General features: G+C 48.5%; 1 protein-coding gene and 2 non-coding genes across 5 annotated transcripts in view; 1 reads left to right on the top strand and 2 right to left on the bottom strand.

Annotated features, from left to right (window-relative positions):
- The first annotated feature begins 5,375 nt into the window (after nt 1–5,375).
- On the top strand, nt 5,376–5,447 carry TRNAP-AGG (transfer RNA proline (anticodon AGG)). Its single transcript has one exon. It is a non-coding gene; the product is annotated as a tRNA-Pro (tRNA).
- Nucleotides 5,448–5,870: 423 nt separating this feature from the next.
- On the bottom strand, nt 5,871–5,942 carry TRNAP-CGG (transfer RNA proline (anticodon CGG)). Its single transcript has one exon. It is a non-coding gene; the product is annotated as a tRNA-Pro (tRNA).
- An 862-nt stretch (nt 5,943–6,804) lies between these two features.
- Nucleotides 6,805–17,395, bottom strand: part of RCSD1 (RCSD domain containing 1) — a 37,421-nt gene continuing 26,830 nt past the window's right edge. For 2 of the 3 annotated variants that reach the window (XM_057389969.1, XM_057389968.1), the window contains exons 2-7: nt 15,588–15,695; nt 13,095–13,184; nt 11,783–11,854; nt 10,970–11,164; nt 9,592–10,393; nt 6,805–8,775 (exon numbers count right to left, since the gene is read on the bottom strand). In XM_057389969.1, coding sequence (XP_057245952.1) covers nt 9,605–10,393; nt 10,970–11,164; nt 11,783–11,854; nt 13,095–13,184; nt 15,588–15,695 — 1,254 coding nt within the window. In that variant the 3' untranslated portion in view covers nt 6,805–8,775; nt 9,592–9,604. The remainder of the gene's footprint in view (nt 8,776–9,591; nt 10,394–10,969; nt 11,165–11,782; nt 11,855–13,094; nt 13,185–15,587; nt 15,696–17,395) is intronic. The other variant, XM_057389970.1, reaches the window with a different exon arrangement.

Below are 17,395 nucleotides of genomic sequence, written 5' to 3'. Positions count from 1 at the left end.
AGGCTGACGCTACTGTCAATCACACACACCCCCTGAGCCCCGCTCACCCCGCCCGCGCCCTGCCCCGCTGCTCCACGGGGATTGGACAAGACCGCCGTCAGTCAAAACCAGAGGACCTATGGGCGCAGGGAACGTGCTGTCCCGCCTCCAGCTGGGCGCGTCGCTACCGCCCCCCCGCGGCCGGCGGGCGGTGCTGCGGGGGGCGCGGGCGCTGCGGGGCCGCTCTCGGCCGGTGCATCCCGKGGGATCGAGGAAACGCTGAATCACAGAGTCACCGACTCAGTGAGGCTGGAAAAGACCCTGAGATTATCGAGTTCAACCTGTGACCGAACTATRACCATGTCAACTAAAACACGGCACTGACAGCCACGTCCAGTCTTTCCTTAAACACCTCTCCAGCACCTCCTGGGCAGCCCATTCCAATGTGTAATCACCATTTCTGTGAAAAAATGCCTTCTGATGTCCAACCTGGACTGCCGCAGGTGCAGCTTGAGGCCATGTCCTCTTGTCCTGTGGCTGGTTCCCTGAAAGAAGAGGCCTAACCACCACCTGGCTCCTTCCAGGCTGTTTTAGAGAGTAATAGGGTCATCCCTGAGCCTCCTCTTCTGCACACTAAATACTCCCAGCTCCCTCAGCCACTCCTCACACGGCTGCCTCAAGCTCTGGCGCTGTCCAACATATACCCTGCAGTACAGGAAGCTCATCCAAGTGCCTTTGGAGTGACACATGTGGTTTATATCAAAGTGACAAGGTGCTTATGAGGCCTATTAATTGAAAACTTTCTATAACCTTTTTATATGTTATCAATATAAGAATCTAATAACTTTTTACATATTACTAAAAAACAATGTAATCGCTTTCAATATATTATCAATGATAGCCTATATATATATTGCTATAAGTTTTTTAATAGTGTATTAGCAACATATAGTGTACCAGCTTCACRTAACCTAACCAGCTGGATTAGTACACAGATACGTGAAATCACCAAGGGGCATAAATCAGAAAAAGTTCTGAAGAAAGTGGACAGGTAGATGCTATAACAAGGAACRGTAGAGAGCACTAATGAGAACTTGGCAGATGCACAGGACAGTCAGCAAAATATTTGAAAATGAAGACTTAGAGGACTAGAAAAAAAAACATGAACATCACAACTGCGCATGCCCTGAAGACAAAGGTTAAAAGTCCACCATGATGAAGAGGATGGTATCTCATTAGAGGGAGGCTCCCTGCGACCACTGAATTGAGAATGACACATGCGCACTTGTAAAACTGTGATATCATGTATTTCCATGCCCACGTATGGTGGTGTGTGTATGGTGGGCGTATGGGGGGCAGTGACAATGTTCATGTTACACCATGCTTACTGTATAAATATGTGCTAATTTGAAGCAAAGGCAGGTGGGTTAGGAGGAGAAATCCCCCTCGCCTCCAGCACTGCAATAAACAAATCCCTGCGCTATAGGGAGTTTTATTTCCATAACCAGTCTATGGAGTTTTATTTCTAGGCCTTTTCAGGYATCAGGAGGCATTGTACTGACCGTCCCAGCTGGCACTGAACCCATGTGGAAATAAGTGGCAGTCACTCCAGTGGAGTTGTGCTTCCCATAGTCAAGAACAGGACCTGTAGGGAGGCTGTAGCCCATAAGCACCATCCATGGTTTGATCACAGTGGTGTGGTATCCCAAGCACTCTCAGCTGTGGAAATCTCCTGCTGCATCACTTGGCCCAGTTTTTGACAGGCAAGTGGCAACAGGAGCAGATCACAATGCTTAATGACAGTCTCAACCTCTCTGCCAGCCTTGAGCTCCCCAGGTGCACATTACGGTGCTGGTTTGCCCCAAGGGGAGCGGGAGAGTGCTGCTGCAAGCTCTGAGCACAGACAATGGTGGTTTTTYCTGCCTCCACAGAAATCCTACCTGCTGTTCCCTGTTAACTCAGAGAGCCTGTTTCAGCGTGCATTGCCTGTAAGCACAGGCTCCTTCAGGAGCTCTCCTGGAGCTCACAMAGCCTCCTTTGCCTTTCGCCTGAAAATATCTGTTTGGAATTTCCCTCGCCTTGCTGACTGGGTTCCCAGCTGTTACACACTCCCTGAGACCAAGCTTTCATCCTTCCCTCTTCCTCCTTGCTTCTGAGAACCTCTTTGTGGTGCCGTGTTTTCCTAACCATGCATTTCAAAGAAGTTGCACAAGCTGAGTCATATCTCAAGGCTACTATTGCTCACTGCATCCGTGAGCCATCAGAGGCCTGTGGGGTGTTCTGCTCCTGCCCAGTGTTCCATGGATGCTGGTCGTCTCCCAAATCCCTGTGCCCACCAGTTTTTCTGCCACTCTCCTTCTGCAGATCAAAGAGGCMACAGCAAAGGCCATCTCCTGTGAGCCGTAACAAAGCAAGCTCCTACAAAAACACAGGCAAATTATATTTTTTCCAGCTGTGACGCCAGACACCAGGTTGCAGTTCCCATGGGATTTAAAATGTTAACATCTTATGCCATGCATTATTTATACCCTMGGGAGAAGCTCTGGAGCATGTTCCTCATCTAACTGTTGTACAGGTTTTCTAGAAACCCAGGCCACCYGAAATCCAGGACACYACTTGGGAATAAATACCAACAACACAGACAACTCCTSGTATCACAGGGAATTATCACCTTGTTTGGTCAGGACCTCATTTGGTCCCTCTGACTTCCCTTGGGGGTGGGTCTTCAKCCAACTCATCAATATCCCTGCTTTCCAAATAGAGCAGGAACTGACAGGCAGTGGTAAGCCTTGCATTCCAAGCCCTTTTGCCTCAATACTTCCTCAGAGTTCTTATTTTTCATAGAAACTCCGCCCAACCCTATAGCTCACCTCGGTGACTGGAAGCGCTCTCGCCACACGGAAGCACCTCAGTACCTGGAGTTCACTGTTTACCTCCAGGTCCTTCAGCACTGCACAGTTTAAAAATGYTCAATCCTCTGAACAGGCCAAGCCTCACCTTTCCAGGCATTTTTGCAAGATTGCAAACCTAAAGTTGTTTGTTGTTTGKTTKTTTTYTTTAATATTGCATTTTTCATATTCTCAAACTGACTGCCCCTCACAGAGCTCACGTTCCCTTTTTATGTACTAAAAAATCTGACTTGGCCACACATGACCCTTACCTACACTCTCCCTTCCCTGACAGAGCTGAGATGACACAGGAACATCCCTGACTGCCCTGTTTGTTGTGTAATAATACAGATGTTCAGTACAGAGAACATCTGGGAGAGTATCTGATCTCCTTACAGCAAAAAATTCTTTATCCAGACAGATACAATCAAATTAATCCCTTCTGCTGYTTCCAGAGACAAGTTAGGGTGCTGGGACAACTTAACTCATCCTGAGGAACATACATTGCAYTGTCTTCCTTTTAGCTGTATAACTATACTCTGTCTAGTGATAATACTGCTATTTACCAAACTTCTCRGGAATTCAGYACACTYAGCTGGCAAAAAACTGATTTTTTTYAGTCTGTATATGAAGAGCTGGGAGATGTTACTTTTCTTCCTGCTGAATCCATTCCCCCAAAGGTCAGACAAGCAGCAGTGACAGGGTAGGAGTGCTCAAGCCACAGCATCCTCCTGGCAGGCTGCTGTCAAATTGCCCAACTCGTTTCTGAGCTTTCTCACAAACAATAACATCAGCATTCAGTCTCACAACAGAAGGAAAAACACTTTCCTGTCTTCTTTTTTTTCTTCTGCTTATCACAAAAGGAATATATAAACCTGAGTGTATCACTGGGGAAGAGATTAAATACATTTTTTTGCAGCTGTTGTTTATGTTAGAAATTCAGACCTTTGTTATCCTACTGTTTTGGAGAGGTCTGTAGTAGCTTGCCACAGATAGCAAGCAGGATTTTGATGTTTAAAAAAAGGGTAATAAATTCTAGAAGAAGAAGCAAATATATTCAGACTGATTCTACATTTTTAATGGTTTTGTTTTCTCTTCAGCCTGCATCTCTGTACCACGTAGAGGAATTGTACAGTAGACACTGTTTAGTGTGCAAAGATATGCACTCTTGCAAAAAATATCCCACCAAACAAACCCATTTTGAATTAGTAAGAGAAGAACATGAAAGACAAAGAAAAAAAAACAGGCTCTATTCGTGCAAGAAAGCACTGGCTATCTATTACAACATTATGTTTTCTTTTCAAGTTGGGAGAAACTGTGACTAGTAGATAATGCCACATTCGTGTTTACTTTGGTTAAACAGAAACACAATGCTTTTTTCGAAACTCAAAACGCAGTAATTGCAAACGGACCTTGAAGAGTTTGGGAACTATTTTTCACAGAATCACAGAGTTGTTGGGGCTTGAAGGAACCTCTGGAGATCATCCAGCCCAACCCCTCTGCCAAGGCAGGGTCACCTCGAGCAGATTACACAGGAACATGTCCAGGTGGGTCTCCAGAGAGGGAGAATCCACRACCTCCTTGGGCAGCTGTTTCAGTACTCTGGCCCCTCAGCATAAATAAGTTCTTCCTCATGTTGAGTGGAACATTTTGTGATTTATTTTGTGGCCATTGCTCCTCGTCCTGTCACTGGGCACCAYTGAAAAGARGCTGGCACCTCCTCTTGGCACCCACCTTTGAGGTGTTTGTATATATTGARGAAATCCCCTCTCTGTCTTTTCTTCCATAATTTGGCTTTTCCATCATTTGGTTAAGAAGAATGCTCTGGATCACCCACAATGCAAGGATGAGCATTCTGAGGAAAATTCAGGGTGGAAAAGGATGCTAATKATGACCTCTTCCAGAATAATTTCAGTCACAAGTCTTCCTGATAACCTTGATACATAAGAAAGTACACAAAATGGAAGCAATTTGTCTTCCTRTATCTCCCTCTTACATTTCCCCTAGCTTCTTGGAATATTGGCAAAATTAGTTTAGCGGCAGTTACTGTGCAGAGGCAAAAGCCAAAGTAGTACTGACCTCTACCCTGGCCAACATCAGAGGTCTAAGACTCTCTGTTTAAGTGGGTCTGTATAAAACCATCACCTGTAAGGTGGGAAAGTAATTGCTTGGCTGTGGCACAGTTTGAAATTACGAAAATGAACCATGAATTTCCCCTCATCGGGCCGGGGTTTGCGGCCTGGCTGCCGCGGCCGATGGCTCACAACGTACGAGCAGCTTTCGCACCCACGGGCAGGCAGGGCTGCCGCACTGCCCGGCAGGAACCCGGGGAGCAGGGACAGGCACAGGGACATGGCGTGTGTCCCCTCAGGGACACGGCATGTGCCCCCTCGGGGACAGGGAGCACGGCGGGAGGCGGGACGAGGCTGGCAGGAGCTGTCCCAGGCAGGGCCCACACGGCGGTGTCAGAGCGTTCCTGGACACGGGAGAGRAACTGCTACTCATGGCGGCTCGTTGGTCTAGGGGTATGATTCTCGCTTAGGGTGCGAGAGGTCCCGGGTTCAAATCCCGGACGAGCCCTAGTTTTTTAAAAATTTTTCTTCCTTCTTCGCTGCGCTCCTGCGGCAGCAGGGACGGCTGCTGCACACGGCGAACCGACACAGACAGGACTKACAACGAGACCCACCCGGTTTTTCAGTGCAAGGAAAAACGTTAATAACTCACCAGGGCGCAGCCGCTCCTCTTCGTCTCGCACCTGACGTCGCTACACTCATTTTTCCCAGGCAGACCCCCACGTTTCTCTCTCACTGAGACGGCGCTGCGGGGCAGCTCCTCACCCTGCCGAGCGGCTCTGCCTCCGCACCCCGCGGCCGCTCCAGCTCCGGCCCCACTCCGGCGTCGTCCCCGCGCCCCCGCTCCCGCTGCGGGAGGGCCCGAGGCGCAAAACCGCAGGGGGGCCCCGCGGCAGCAAAATGGAGAGCGCTACTGCGCTCCCTTCCCAGCGGGCTCGTCCGGGATTTGAACCCGGGACCTCTCGCACCCGAAGCGAGAATCATACCCCTAGACCAACGAGCCGCTCTGTTAGTGCTTTCCCAGCTCAGCACTTCAGTGTCGTCCCGCCACCTCCCGCTCCGTTTGCCTGCATCAGTGTTTGTGAGGGTCTGTCTTTTTTAGCCACCACSGCACTGGCAGCGGCTTTGCCCAGAGCTCCGTAACACATGGCTGCCCTCCCTAACAGCGGGGGGTGAGTTCATTTCTTCTTTTTCGCCCCCTCCGTCTCCTTTCCCATGGTAATCCCTGGCATCGCCCTTCCCCCGGGCCTACGGCTCCGCTCGTTAACGGTGACTCCACGTCCCCGCGGGGGGGGAGCAGCGGCCCCCGCGGCGCTCTGCTCTTTTTCTCCGCGCAGATCCCGCTCCCGCGCTCATCCGAGGAGGCGCAGGAATAACCCACCATTCCCATTCCCATTTCCATTCCCCTTCCGAGCGCGGGGCGGCGCTGGAAAGCGGGCGAGCTCGTTCCCAGGGGATTGGGGGGCCATAGGACCCACCCGCCCCCAGCGGCTTTGGTTCGTCCCGGGCCACRTCGCGCGCTGCGGCACGGGCGCGAGCGGCACCCACGGGAGCCGCAGGCATCGCCTCGGGGTTCTGAGCCCACAGCACCCTCCTGGCTTGGATCCCGCTTGTCCCTGATGTGCTCTGTCCCGCTAATGCTTCCTATCATCCTGATGTTTCCACGCCCCTGCATCCCAGATCTTTCCAAAAGTCCTATTTCTCATTTCTCAGCAGCTACCCCCTCGCATTAAATGAAAATGTTAAACTGTTYTAATGGCAGTGGAACCTATTTTGCCCACTGCTATCAGCTCTGCCCATTCTTCCTCAGGTTTCTTCATCTCTCTAGGGGGAAACAAAACACAGAGATTTTTGTTTTGCTTTTATTCCACCATTTATTGATTCTGTTTCTCCCTCGGATTTCCATTCCCGTGCTCGAGACACACATACACATTCTCCAAACAGGCACACATATATCTGTATGTACAGTRAGGCACAACCACTCACATCCAGATGGGAACACTCTGCTGAGAGAGGAAACAGGGAACAGCCAGTGATTGCAGCCTGCCCTGGAATAGAAGCCATAGCAAGCAGATTAAAATGGATTCAAACGCAACAGTGCTCCACAGCACGGCTCAAAAGAGTGTGGAAGTCATGTTTGCCAGTAAGTTCATGATATGCAGGAGGGCAAGTGCTGCTGGCTCTCAGCAAGTGCAACCTCAGTGCTTTCACCTGGAAAAAGAAAAGCAGGGAACAGAGCCTCCTCTTTCCTCGCGCTTTTAGAGCTGGTCAACAGAAAGGGGCTATCCCACAGGTTTGTAACACTCCTGTGTCACAGAGGCTGCCAGAGGACAGATGTGAGCTGGGTGGTRTGAAATGCTTGTGCTTCTACAGAGAGACAGGGACAAGACAAGCCTCTGCTCCTGCTCAGCTTCATGTTTGCTGGGAGGAGCGTGGGGATGGATGAGGAGCAGCGGGGATGCTCTTTCTGCCCTTGGTCTCTGCAGCCGTGTCTGTATTGCTGGGTACCAGGYGGCTGGCAGCAGGTTTAAGCATTGGCCTCTGACCATTTAGAACACCTAACAGCTGGCTGATGCCTTGGCTCAGCTGTGGACAAGTCTGGCTAACTGGAAACAGTGAGCCCAGGCTTGTCCACAGCTCCACRTCACACTATGGACATTGTGTTCAGTGTCACCAGCACAGCTTCAAGCACTTCCAGCTTCCTGCTGTCAGAAAACTGGTGGACTGAGGATCTGACGTCCAGCTTTCCCCAAATAYTCCCCAGATCAAAATCGTAGTGACTGCTAGCCCATGACTTTTAGTAGCCCAAGAGTGAATGCAAATCTAGTACAGTGCATAAACACTTAGGAGGGACTGGSTGCCTGACCTTCACCAATTCAGCTAGGCAATGCCACTGGAAACTCAGCCAGCTAAGACTTCTTTGACCTGCACAAAATTATTTGTCTGTTTCCAGGAAGTTGGGATGCTTTCTATCRTGAGTGGCTCTTGGTGGCCACATACTAGAAGTTTCAAAACAGACTGGACAGGGTCTGGAAGTGAGAAAGACTGATGGACAACCAGTCCTTCTAAATGTGCACTGGAGCCCAGAGCCAGGCAGGACAACTTGCCCTGTTGACCTTATCAGCACATCTTTTCTTTGCATCCCATCTGCTGGTTGTCATTTTCCACCACACTAAAAGCACCCAAAGTTGAAGCACACAGGACCTACCAGACTACCAAGGTAGCTATTTCACAAATCAGCCCCACTTCAAAGGGATTTTATTCTTTTATGATCAATGTTCTAGTTGTCCCTGTGTTCAGGTTCACATTGTCTGCCAGACAGCATATATGGAGAAAACATACTGTTTCCTATTGTTAAAACATTATTTACTCAAGTTTTGAAACCCAGAGTACTTTAAAAGAAGCTATTAAAAAGGCACCATACGTGTATGTATGTACGTAACTGATGAACTTCATCTAAGACCAATGCAGGGGAGAAGACGACACTTTGGAGCAAGATGAAGAAGCAGAAGGACCGTGAGTGATGGTGGCTGTTGGCTCCAGGACAGCCAGCGGGTATCAGGTCTCTTACTCCCCAAGTATCACCAAGACACATCAGCCAACACCTGAGTTTTGAACTCAGAAGAGACTGCATCTTGTTCCAGCTGTCCCAAAACATGGTACAAAGCAGAGAGCCATCAAGAGGCCACTCAGCTCTGTGACGAGTCCAGACCTCAGGTGATTTCTGCATTCTGTTCCTCTCCTGCCACTGAAGGTTTTCCAGTATCTTCCACCTTGATTGGCTTAGATGGCTCCTATGCACATGTTAAGTGTCCTCTKCCCTGATTGGGTATGTCCTTTTGAGAGGGGAAAATAAGTAAGGAAATAATGAAAAATAATCATGGATCTAAGTAAAGACAGTGCTGGGAAGTCCTGGGGGTAATTTGGTGGTTTCTGTGCTAGGAGGCAAAGGTGAGCTGAAGCCTGAGCACCAGCCTCCTTCTTGAGCTGCTCCTTGCCAAACCAAGGAAGCATTTGAAGAGGAGGTGGCTGAGGTGGGATGAGACATATCCTCAGGCATCTGTGGCTTCATTATCAGCGGTTACAGAACACACAAGAAGGTGCATGGAACAAGGCATGCATTACCCAGAAATGGAAATCCTCTTTAATTTCAAGTGGGAAAGGCCCATGCTTGCACACTTCCAGAGGTGATCATGAAATGGTGTGGCTGGGTTTGCTGGCAAAGCTAACAARACAAACACATAGGAATATATATGTACACATGTACATATACAATGTGTGCACACATATAAATATGCATATGTAAGGAGTYATATTGATATAGTGTCTACATGGTTACTGCTGGGGAAATGTGCTTTTTACTGCAAGTACTTTCAAATTGCTTTCAAAACAGCAATGCAGTAGGGTACCTGATGAGCAGAGCCTTTCCATGATACTGAAACCAGAATCAGCTTCGCTTCTTTTCCATCCTGTCTTTTCCAGGATGGTCATTTTGAAAACCCTGCCTGACAGCCTCTACAGGCCTGAGATCTGAGACTTYTGACATGTGGGGAGCAGCAACAGTGTTGTTGTGCTCTGTCACGGTTGCCATTTTTGTTAACAGCAAAACCCTCAGGTATCTTAGGRGCCATCATCACGCTGGCCCATCTTACCTGTGTGCCAAAACTATGCTGTGCCCTGGTCCTGCGATGCTGATGCTGAAGGCTCACTGGCAGTCTCTAGTTCCACTGCATCCTGCAGCGGTTCAGGTGCCAGTGCTGATTCTTCAAGGTCTGATATTCTCGGTGTGTCTGTGCTCTCGATGGTCTCCTTTGTTTCAGCTTCAGCTTCTTCCTTGTCCCCCTTTCCTGGTTCACAGGCAGTGCTTTGCTGCTCTTCTCCCTGGRGACCCTCACATATCTCATTGTTTCCAGAGGGGGGCTGAGGAGAGTTCTCTCCTGGGGCATCATGACACACTTCCTCCTCCTTTGTATTCTCTGTGTTATTCTCACAAGGAGTAGTTTCCTCTGACTGTTTTTCCCTTTTTTCTCCATCTTCTGATCTACTGGATCCTTTCCTTGATGGCGGCTTCTCATCGGACCCTGTATGTATCTTTTGCTCTTTTCCCCCTTGTGCTTCATATTCTGATCTGCTGGATCCTCTCCTTGACGCTGGCTTTTCATCAGACCCTGTCTGTTTCTTTTGCTCTTCGCTCCCTTTTTCTTCATCCTCTGATCTGCTGGATCCTCTCCTTGATGCTGGCTGCTCATCAGAACCTGCCTGTTTCTTCAGCTCTTTGCTCCCTGTTTCCACCTCCTCTGTCTTGCCATTGGGCCCAAAGACCTCATCTTCCCTGGCACCATTTTCTGGAGAGGACAAGTTGACCCCTAAATCTTCCCCATCTCCATACTCAGACAGAGATCTTCGGAACCTCCGGGAGGGAGGCCTGCGCTTTATCGATCCTCGCGTCCGCACCTGGGAGGCAGGAAAAGCAGACATTGAACCAGTCAAGGGAGCAGCACTGGAAAGCAGGAAAGCACAACAGAGGAAAGAAAACACCATTGGATGTCTCAGCCTTTYCTACTCTGGGCAGTTTGGTGGTTGAGGGAGGAGTTTGTACTCGAGTCGATGATGGTGAATGCAGGTACAGCTCCCCAGAGYGCTGTGGTGACACTTGACTGCCGTGCTCTGTGTGGCTCCTAAACTGAGCCTCGGCCACCTCAGCCATTTACTGCCACATGGCACCACCTGCTCACAGCTCTCCCTGGCATCAGCCACCCTATTGCTGCTGAAATGAAGTGATTGGGAGCTGCCCCTTCATCTCTTCCTTTACCCAGTGGACCAGGAAGGCTGCTGGAGCCACAGACAGGCAGAGAGGAAACTCCACMGCGCTACACCGAAAGGCTGTTTGGAACCTGGTGCATGGAACTCCTCTCTTGGCCACAAATGCACATTGTTAGARGGACTAAGGGCTCAACTTCCTTTTCCTCTTCATCCCCAAGCAATAAGCAAGCCTTGTGGAATGGTGAAATCCTARCACACATATCCTACCTTGTTGTAGAACTGCAGCTGAGTGCTTTCTGGGGGYTGATCAAAGCTCACTGGTGACTCACTGGGCTGGGACTGAGTTCCTGGGCTGGTGGGCGTTGAGGGAGGCGTGCTGAATGGAGAAACCAGGACTTTCAGACCAGGGCTTTTGGGAGACACTCCTGGCAGCAGAGCAGCTGGAGCAAAAGCCAGATTRGCCTGCAAAGAAAACCCCCCATTAGGGGTGTTCATAACAGCAGCATGTGCTACACACGATAACCACACAGGGGAACCCTTGCCCTGCTGCATCTCTCAGCTGTCACAATCCACAGGCCTTGTGGTTGTGGGCCTCTSCTGGTGACACTGTCAACAAACAAGTCTGGGCAGAGAAGTTATGACTGGACATTTGTCTTTCCCTGGCAGCTGGAACTCGGGACATGTTCTTTTGTCATCCTGAGGCCTTTTGGGATTTTCCAGTGACCCAGCCAAGCCACCACAGTCTGCAGTGGCTGAGCTGGCAGAAAACCTTAACGAGCAGCCAGCAATCACTTCAAGATTTAAACCCTCCCCACGTATGCCGAAGCAGAGCTCACATTTTCCAGCCTGATCTGCAGGTCTTCTGAATTATATACATAGTTGTGAAAAAAACACGGAAAGATGCAAGCTTGTGAGACCATGGAAAGAAGCTCACCACTGAGGCCATGTTTACCTGGCTGTCACCCCTGGCTCCTGCATCCCCTTKCCCTGTGGCTGCACTGCAGGGGAAGTAGCTGTGACCAATGCCAATCAGTTTTGATTTGCTGGGGAAGAAACCATGTGGGTTCTTCCAGGACCTACCTGCAGCTTTTCAATCATGGGTGAGCTTTTCACCTTGACCTTGGGAACAGGACAAGCATTTGGTGACCGCTTCTGCAAAATAAAATGAAACAGGAAAACGTCACAGTAAAGTAGGTGAAAAAGAGGAAATACTATAAAGGCAGAAAACTTGAAAGAGATAAGCAGAAACTGCTGCTAGGGAAGCAAATAAAGTTTCATACAGCATTTCCACACAAAAATTTATTTTTCTTCTTTCCTGACCCCATTCTCTTTTTTTCTTATTTAGCCAGCCCAACTCCTCTGGGGGAAAGGGCTGCTGTCTGAAGTGTTTGAGTTAGATGATGTGTAATGGCTCTGTTGCTACATTGCCTTCATTGAGGTATCTAGTCTGTGGCACAGTCTCCCCTGGTATTATTTCAGGCCCAGGCAGATAAAAATTCTACCTCTTAAAGGCTTCATATTGGCAAAMATTGTGAACTTTCTGTGATGGGAAAGATTTCCTGCCACCACTTGACTAACATGAGTTAAACGATATCCAATTAGTATAGGCAGAAAAGGTAAAGCTATGAAAAGGCTGGAAGCAGTTTGAGAAAGAGAGAACATTGCTTTGAGAAGGGGCATATTGCTTCTTTTCAGCAAGGAAAAGGAAGGAATCTGMTAATTTAAAGCTTAATGCTCCTTTGGCATGGAGGCAGCAAGAGCCTGTTGCTCACAGGTAAGAAGGACAAAGAACTACCTGCTTGTTAAGGGCAGGTGAYAATGTGAAGTTTGGTGGGGAGACCTCATACCCTGAAATACAGGACAGAAGTGACCAGAGAGGGCTTTAGGGTAAAATTTAGTGAGCAACATCCAGCTTTCTGGGACATGCTCATTCAAGGGTCCTAAAGAAATACTCTGTGGGTATTGCCAACAAATTCTCTCTTCACTCTAGATTAATTATCCCCTTTTTCTGAAGATGGAAAAATCTCACGATTTTTAGAAAAATCTCACGATTTTTTTTTTTCAGAAGTATTACCCCATTATGCTCAAAAAACAACATGGGTTTCAAATGTAATAAATACCAATGGTTCCTGAACAGTCGTCACTGGATGGATCCATCAGCATGCTAAGGGTGAAAACAAAAGCAGCAGAAATGGGCTGTGTATCCATGCTGGAGGAGCAGGGAGCTGGCCCTGGGTCAGTACATGTGTGACAGCAGGGGCAGGTTTGATGCTGCATGATTGATGTCTTTGGCTGCACAGCCTGACCTCTCTGCCACCTCCAAACTCRAGTCTCAGGAGAGAACAGGTTGCAGAGAGGAAAGACCTTGTCCCCCTATTAAATTGATACTCACTTGCTCATCATTGTCACTTGTCTCAGTTTTGTGGGAATACAAGGGAAGGGAGCAGGGTGGTTTCCTCCGAGTTGGCTTATGTGGTGGTACCTAAGAGAAGAAAACAACCAACTCAGCAGCARGGAAATCAGGTTTCTTTAAAAGCAAGTGAGATTCAAGCACCAAAGGGTTCAAGCACTGTGTGTGACCTGCTGGGGAGGCAGGGCTCAGCCTGCCCAAATGAGTCATCTGAAGGCAGCACGAGGTGGCATTAGCACATGGATGTGCTTGTAGCACCTAGAGCCTGGCCCTAGTGTTGCAATAGTAGTCTCTGTATCTTTTTCCACAGCAAAAGCCACCACACTCCAGTCTTTGTGCAATGGACACTTTTCTAAGCTGTGGAGAGCAGAGAAGCCTTCCCAGAAACTTGGTGTGCAAAGCATCCTGCTGGAAACTCCTTCACACTGTGACTGTTCTCTTTCCCGTCATTACCAGGATTTCCTTTTAACGAGTCTCAGCTGCCTATCTGGTTCATGATTTCCTATTTTGTGTCTGATATGTTTTAGGGCAAAAAGGTAATTCTGACTTTTTCAGAATTTCAGCCCCATTCGTTTCCCTTGAATGAAGAAAAGCCCTCAGCTGTAACCTTAAATTTGATTAAGAAACAGACTGTCCAAAGAGTAAGGAACAAGGCAACTTAATGGCAGGGATACTGATTCCTTCTGAATTTCTTTAGACTCTCAMAAGTACAAGAGAGCTCCCCAGGAATGAAGAGATTCATAGCATGAAGCTGTTGCTCTGGTCTTGAAGCCAAGCTGCCTCTATTTTTATGCCAGGTTTGCAGTCTCCTGCCAAGTGGTTAACACACTTTTCATGTGTTAAAAAAATACTCCAAAATAACTGGCTAATATTGTGGATCTTGGATAATATCCACAATAAAGCATTCGGATAATATTGTTACCTTCTCACAGGCTGGCATGTGAAAAGTTGGGTTATGGCATCTTTGCCCTCTGCAGCAGAGTTGGCTGTCTTGGATAACCTGTGGATTTGATGTCACTTAACTTCTGGAGGTGCTGCACCCAGCTGTGGCACTGCTGTGCCCTTAAGAAGTCCAGGACAGCCCTGCCCTTATCCRTGTGTCATGCTAGGGAGCAATAATATGGAAATTCTTATGGAAACCCTGCCATTCTGCAACCATGAAATGCTGTGCTGTGCCACAGTGTCAGAGGTTCCCTTTAACCCTGTCTGCTGGCATGGGCCAAGCAAGGGTTAAAGACCATCCACTCAGCCATTAATCTGAAGGCAGCTTGRGAAAGCAGTGGGGAAGTGACAGATGGCTTGGAGAGAAAAGACAGGAAACTTTGTCCTCCTCTGTCTCTGGAGAAAAGGAGTTTCCCCACACTGTGAGGCCCCTCCACGTTTGCCCTGGCTTGGGAGCAGCAGAGGTCTGCAGATAACACAAAAGAGGTCTGGGAACTTTCTGCCTTCTGAAGGGTGAGGAACTTAGTGCAATTAAATCCCCTACCTTCAAAAGARGAAATTACTGTAATGGGATGGATAGAGTGGTGTGCTGGTGACTAAAGGGAAAAAATAATGCTTGGGAAAAGATTGGCTATTCCTGTCCTGGGGCCTGGCTGTGGGAGTGCTGACCTCTGATAGATGATGGCATGCCAGCCCTGCAGGGCAGAGGTCACCACTGCATCCAGCCAAGGACAGGAGGGGTGACAGAGAGGATACCCTCAGGCTCTCCCTGAGCAGCAGAAGGGRGCAGTTCAGTTTCAAAAGACACACGCTGCCTGAAAAGGGCCACCAGCAAACATTTATGCTGCTAAAAGAAAAAGGCAGGAAGCTCTCCTAAAACATCAACCTCCTTCCACAAATAACCCTGACTCTCCTTTCTTCTGTAGACAGGTATTCTAGTGTTTTGATTAGAAAAACAGTTTGTGAGGCGATGCTTGGCATAGTGGGCTTTCATTATAACAAAGTTTCAGCATGATAGAGTTAGGCAGAGTCTGAAATATTATTGGGAAGAGGCAATGAAGGTAAGTAAAGAGGCAGCTTTCTCTCAGACCCGTACAGAAGTAATTACCTGGAAGAAACCTTTTATGAACAAGGTGCTGATGACCTGCCACTGGCTTCTACATTGCATAATCTGCTGTTTGCTTTTGTCTTTCATGGCTCAGTATTGGCTATTTCATTATTCACTGCCGCTGTCTGCCCACAAAAGCCAGCCCAAACAGGACATGCATGCACTGCTGTCTGCTGCTGTAGGGTCAATCTGTATGCCCCACCAAGCTTTGCAGTGTTCCAGTTCGTGTCTTTCTCAACATAGGGCTCTACCAAAATACTCATCCACCAGTCAGAAATTCATGGAAGACACAGCCACAGCTTGCATTGCAGGTGTGGATCCAAAATCAARGTGGATCCATGCTCAGATTGCTGATGCTCCAGCAGGAAGAGGCAAGTGATTGATTTCCCACTCGATTTCCTGCTGGTGGGTGCAGAGCACCTTACCTCTTTTCCAGGGATAGTGGCTGCTTGCTCTTTGAACTTCCCTGCTAGCTGAGCSACTGAGGGTGCTGCCGACTTGTCCACCTCTGAGTTGGTCTCTGCTGGCCTGTTCTGACAAACCAAGAACAAGAAGTTATGAGTGAAGGCTGGGAAAAACAAGCCCGTGTATGTGTTACAAAGTTCAAGAGTAAGCAGGGACTTAATGCAGAGTTTCTYACATCTGGCATCAATCACCCAGCCAGAGAGCAAGAGGTTTTGGAAGGCAGGATTTAGCAGCATTTTCAAATATCCCAGAAAATCAGTAATTCATGCAGAGTGTTTTCTGCTCCAGCTGAAGAGGCTGCACTCAGTACTTTTCAATGGAAGCAAACCAGGTATTTCAAGCCAAGTGAATGCTCCTTTTATCCTTGCAACGAGCAGATGGAGCAGGGCAGTAATSTACATTCCCATGCACCTCCTGAGCCCTCCCATAGCTTTTTGCTGCCCTGCTCACCATCATCCTTGCTTTTCCAGTGGTTCTGCTGTGAGATGACATTCCCAGTCCTCACAGCAAGCCAACATCTGCTTGGAGATGTGTCCCTGTGCTGTTCTGCCTTTTTGGCAGCAAAATGCTAGGCGGGTGGAGGGGAGGGAGGAAATACCATGGCTGAGAGAAGCTTCCCCTCCCCTGGGTCAACAGCAGGCTGAGAAGMAGGAGGCCTGTGCTGGAGTCTGGATGATGTAGCTCTTCCCACACCACACTGCCCTGGTGTCATCCCACATTTACCTTGTTTGCTTTGCAATGTGTCTATCGAGCAATTTGAGCAGAAAGCCTTGAAATCAAAGTTGATGAAAGGAAACCTTTGTTCTTCATCTCCAGTATCTGATGCCAGGGAAACCAGACCAGAGGAACTGAGAGTAACTAACCAACAATCCTCATTTTGTTAAGAGGTGGAGACCTCAGAACAAGAAACCAGGCTGTGAACAACAGGTAAGCAACCTCCTATGTCTGCTCCCTGTACCACCACCATGAACCCATGACCAGCACCACACTGCTCACCCCACTGCCTCAATGTCCCTCGTCAGAAAGCTTCCCCAAAGACCATTGCTGGAGGAATACATTTGTGTTTCTCCAAAGACTCCAGCAGAGCCTTTCCCTCTCCCTTGMCATCATTCTGCCCAGGAAAGACCTGCTGTCTGGTGAACACAACCACGCCTTCAGCATCACTGGAGGTGAAAAGCCCTCAAAACACCCATCTGGCCCAGGTATAGACCACTTCCTTTGGGCAACCACCCTCCAGGGACTGAAGAAACAGCTCCGGCAACTTGAAATCATATTAAGAAAGGGATGCTTTTAGACTCACAATTTCTAGTCTAAAAGCAAATCAAGGAGGCTGCATTGAGGATCATCTTGTCACGCACAGCTTGGAGCAGTCTCTAATCTGAAATGCCTGGTAGAGAGCAGAGTGGATAAAGCCTGTTTGCATCGTGGAAAACAGCCTTTCCCTTCCTCAGACAACTGTAAGTGCGTGCACCCAATAAATGTTATCTKCTTTTTCCCAGACCCACAAGCCCCTGTAGGTGTCTGCCATTCCCTGTTAAACTTCCCATACACTCTGGAATAGCTTTCCTACATCCAAGGAAGTGGTATCAAGATGCCTTGTCCCAGTGASCTCCATGCATCTTCCCCTCATCTTTTCGCCTTTCATTGGAGTAATTACAGGCAGGGAAAGTGGTAGATAATGGAATGGCAGAAACAGCGAGGTAAGCAGATCAGCAGGGCAACTTGCTGCACATGAARAATGATGGCTGTGCTAAGTAGGGAGGGAGAG

This window comes from Malurus melanocephalus, unplaced genomic scaffold (assembly GCF_030028575.1).
Source record: "Malurus melanocephalus ecotype Western Australia unplaced genomic scaffold, MMel_1.1 scaffold_21, whole genome shotgun sequence".
NCBI lineage: Eukaryota > Metazoa > Chordata > Aves > Passeriformes > Maluridae > Malurus > Malurus melanocephalus.
The sequence above is the reverse complement of the archived record's forward strand: the minus strand, read 5'-3'. Positions and strand labels throughout refer to the sequence as shown.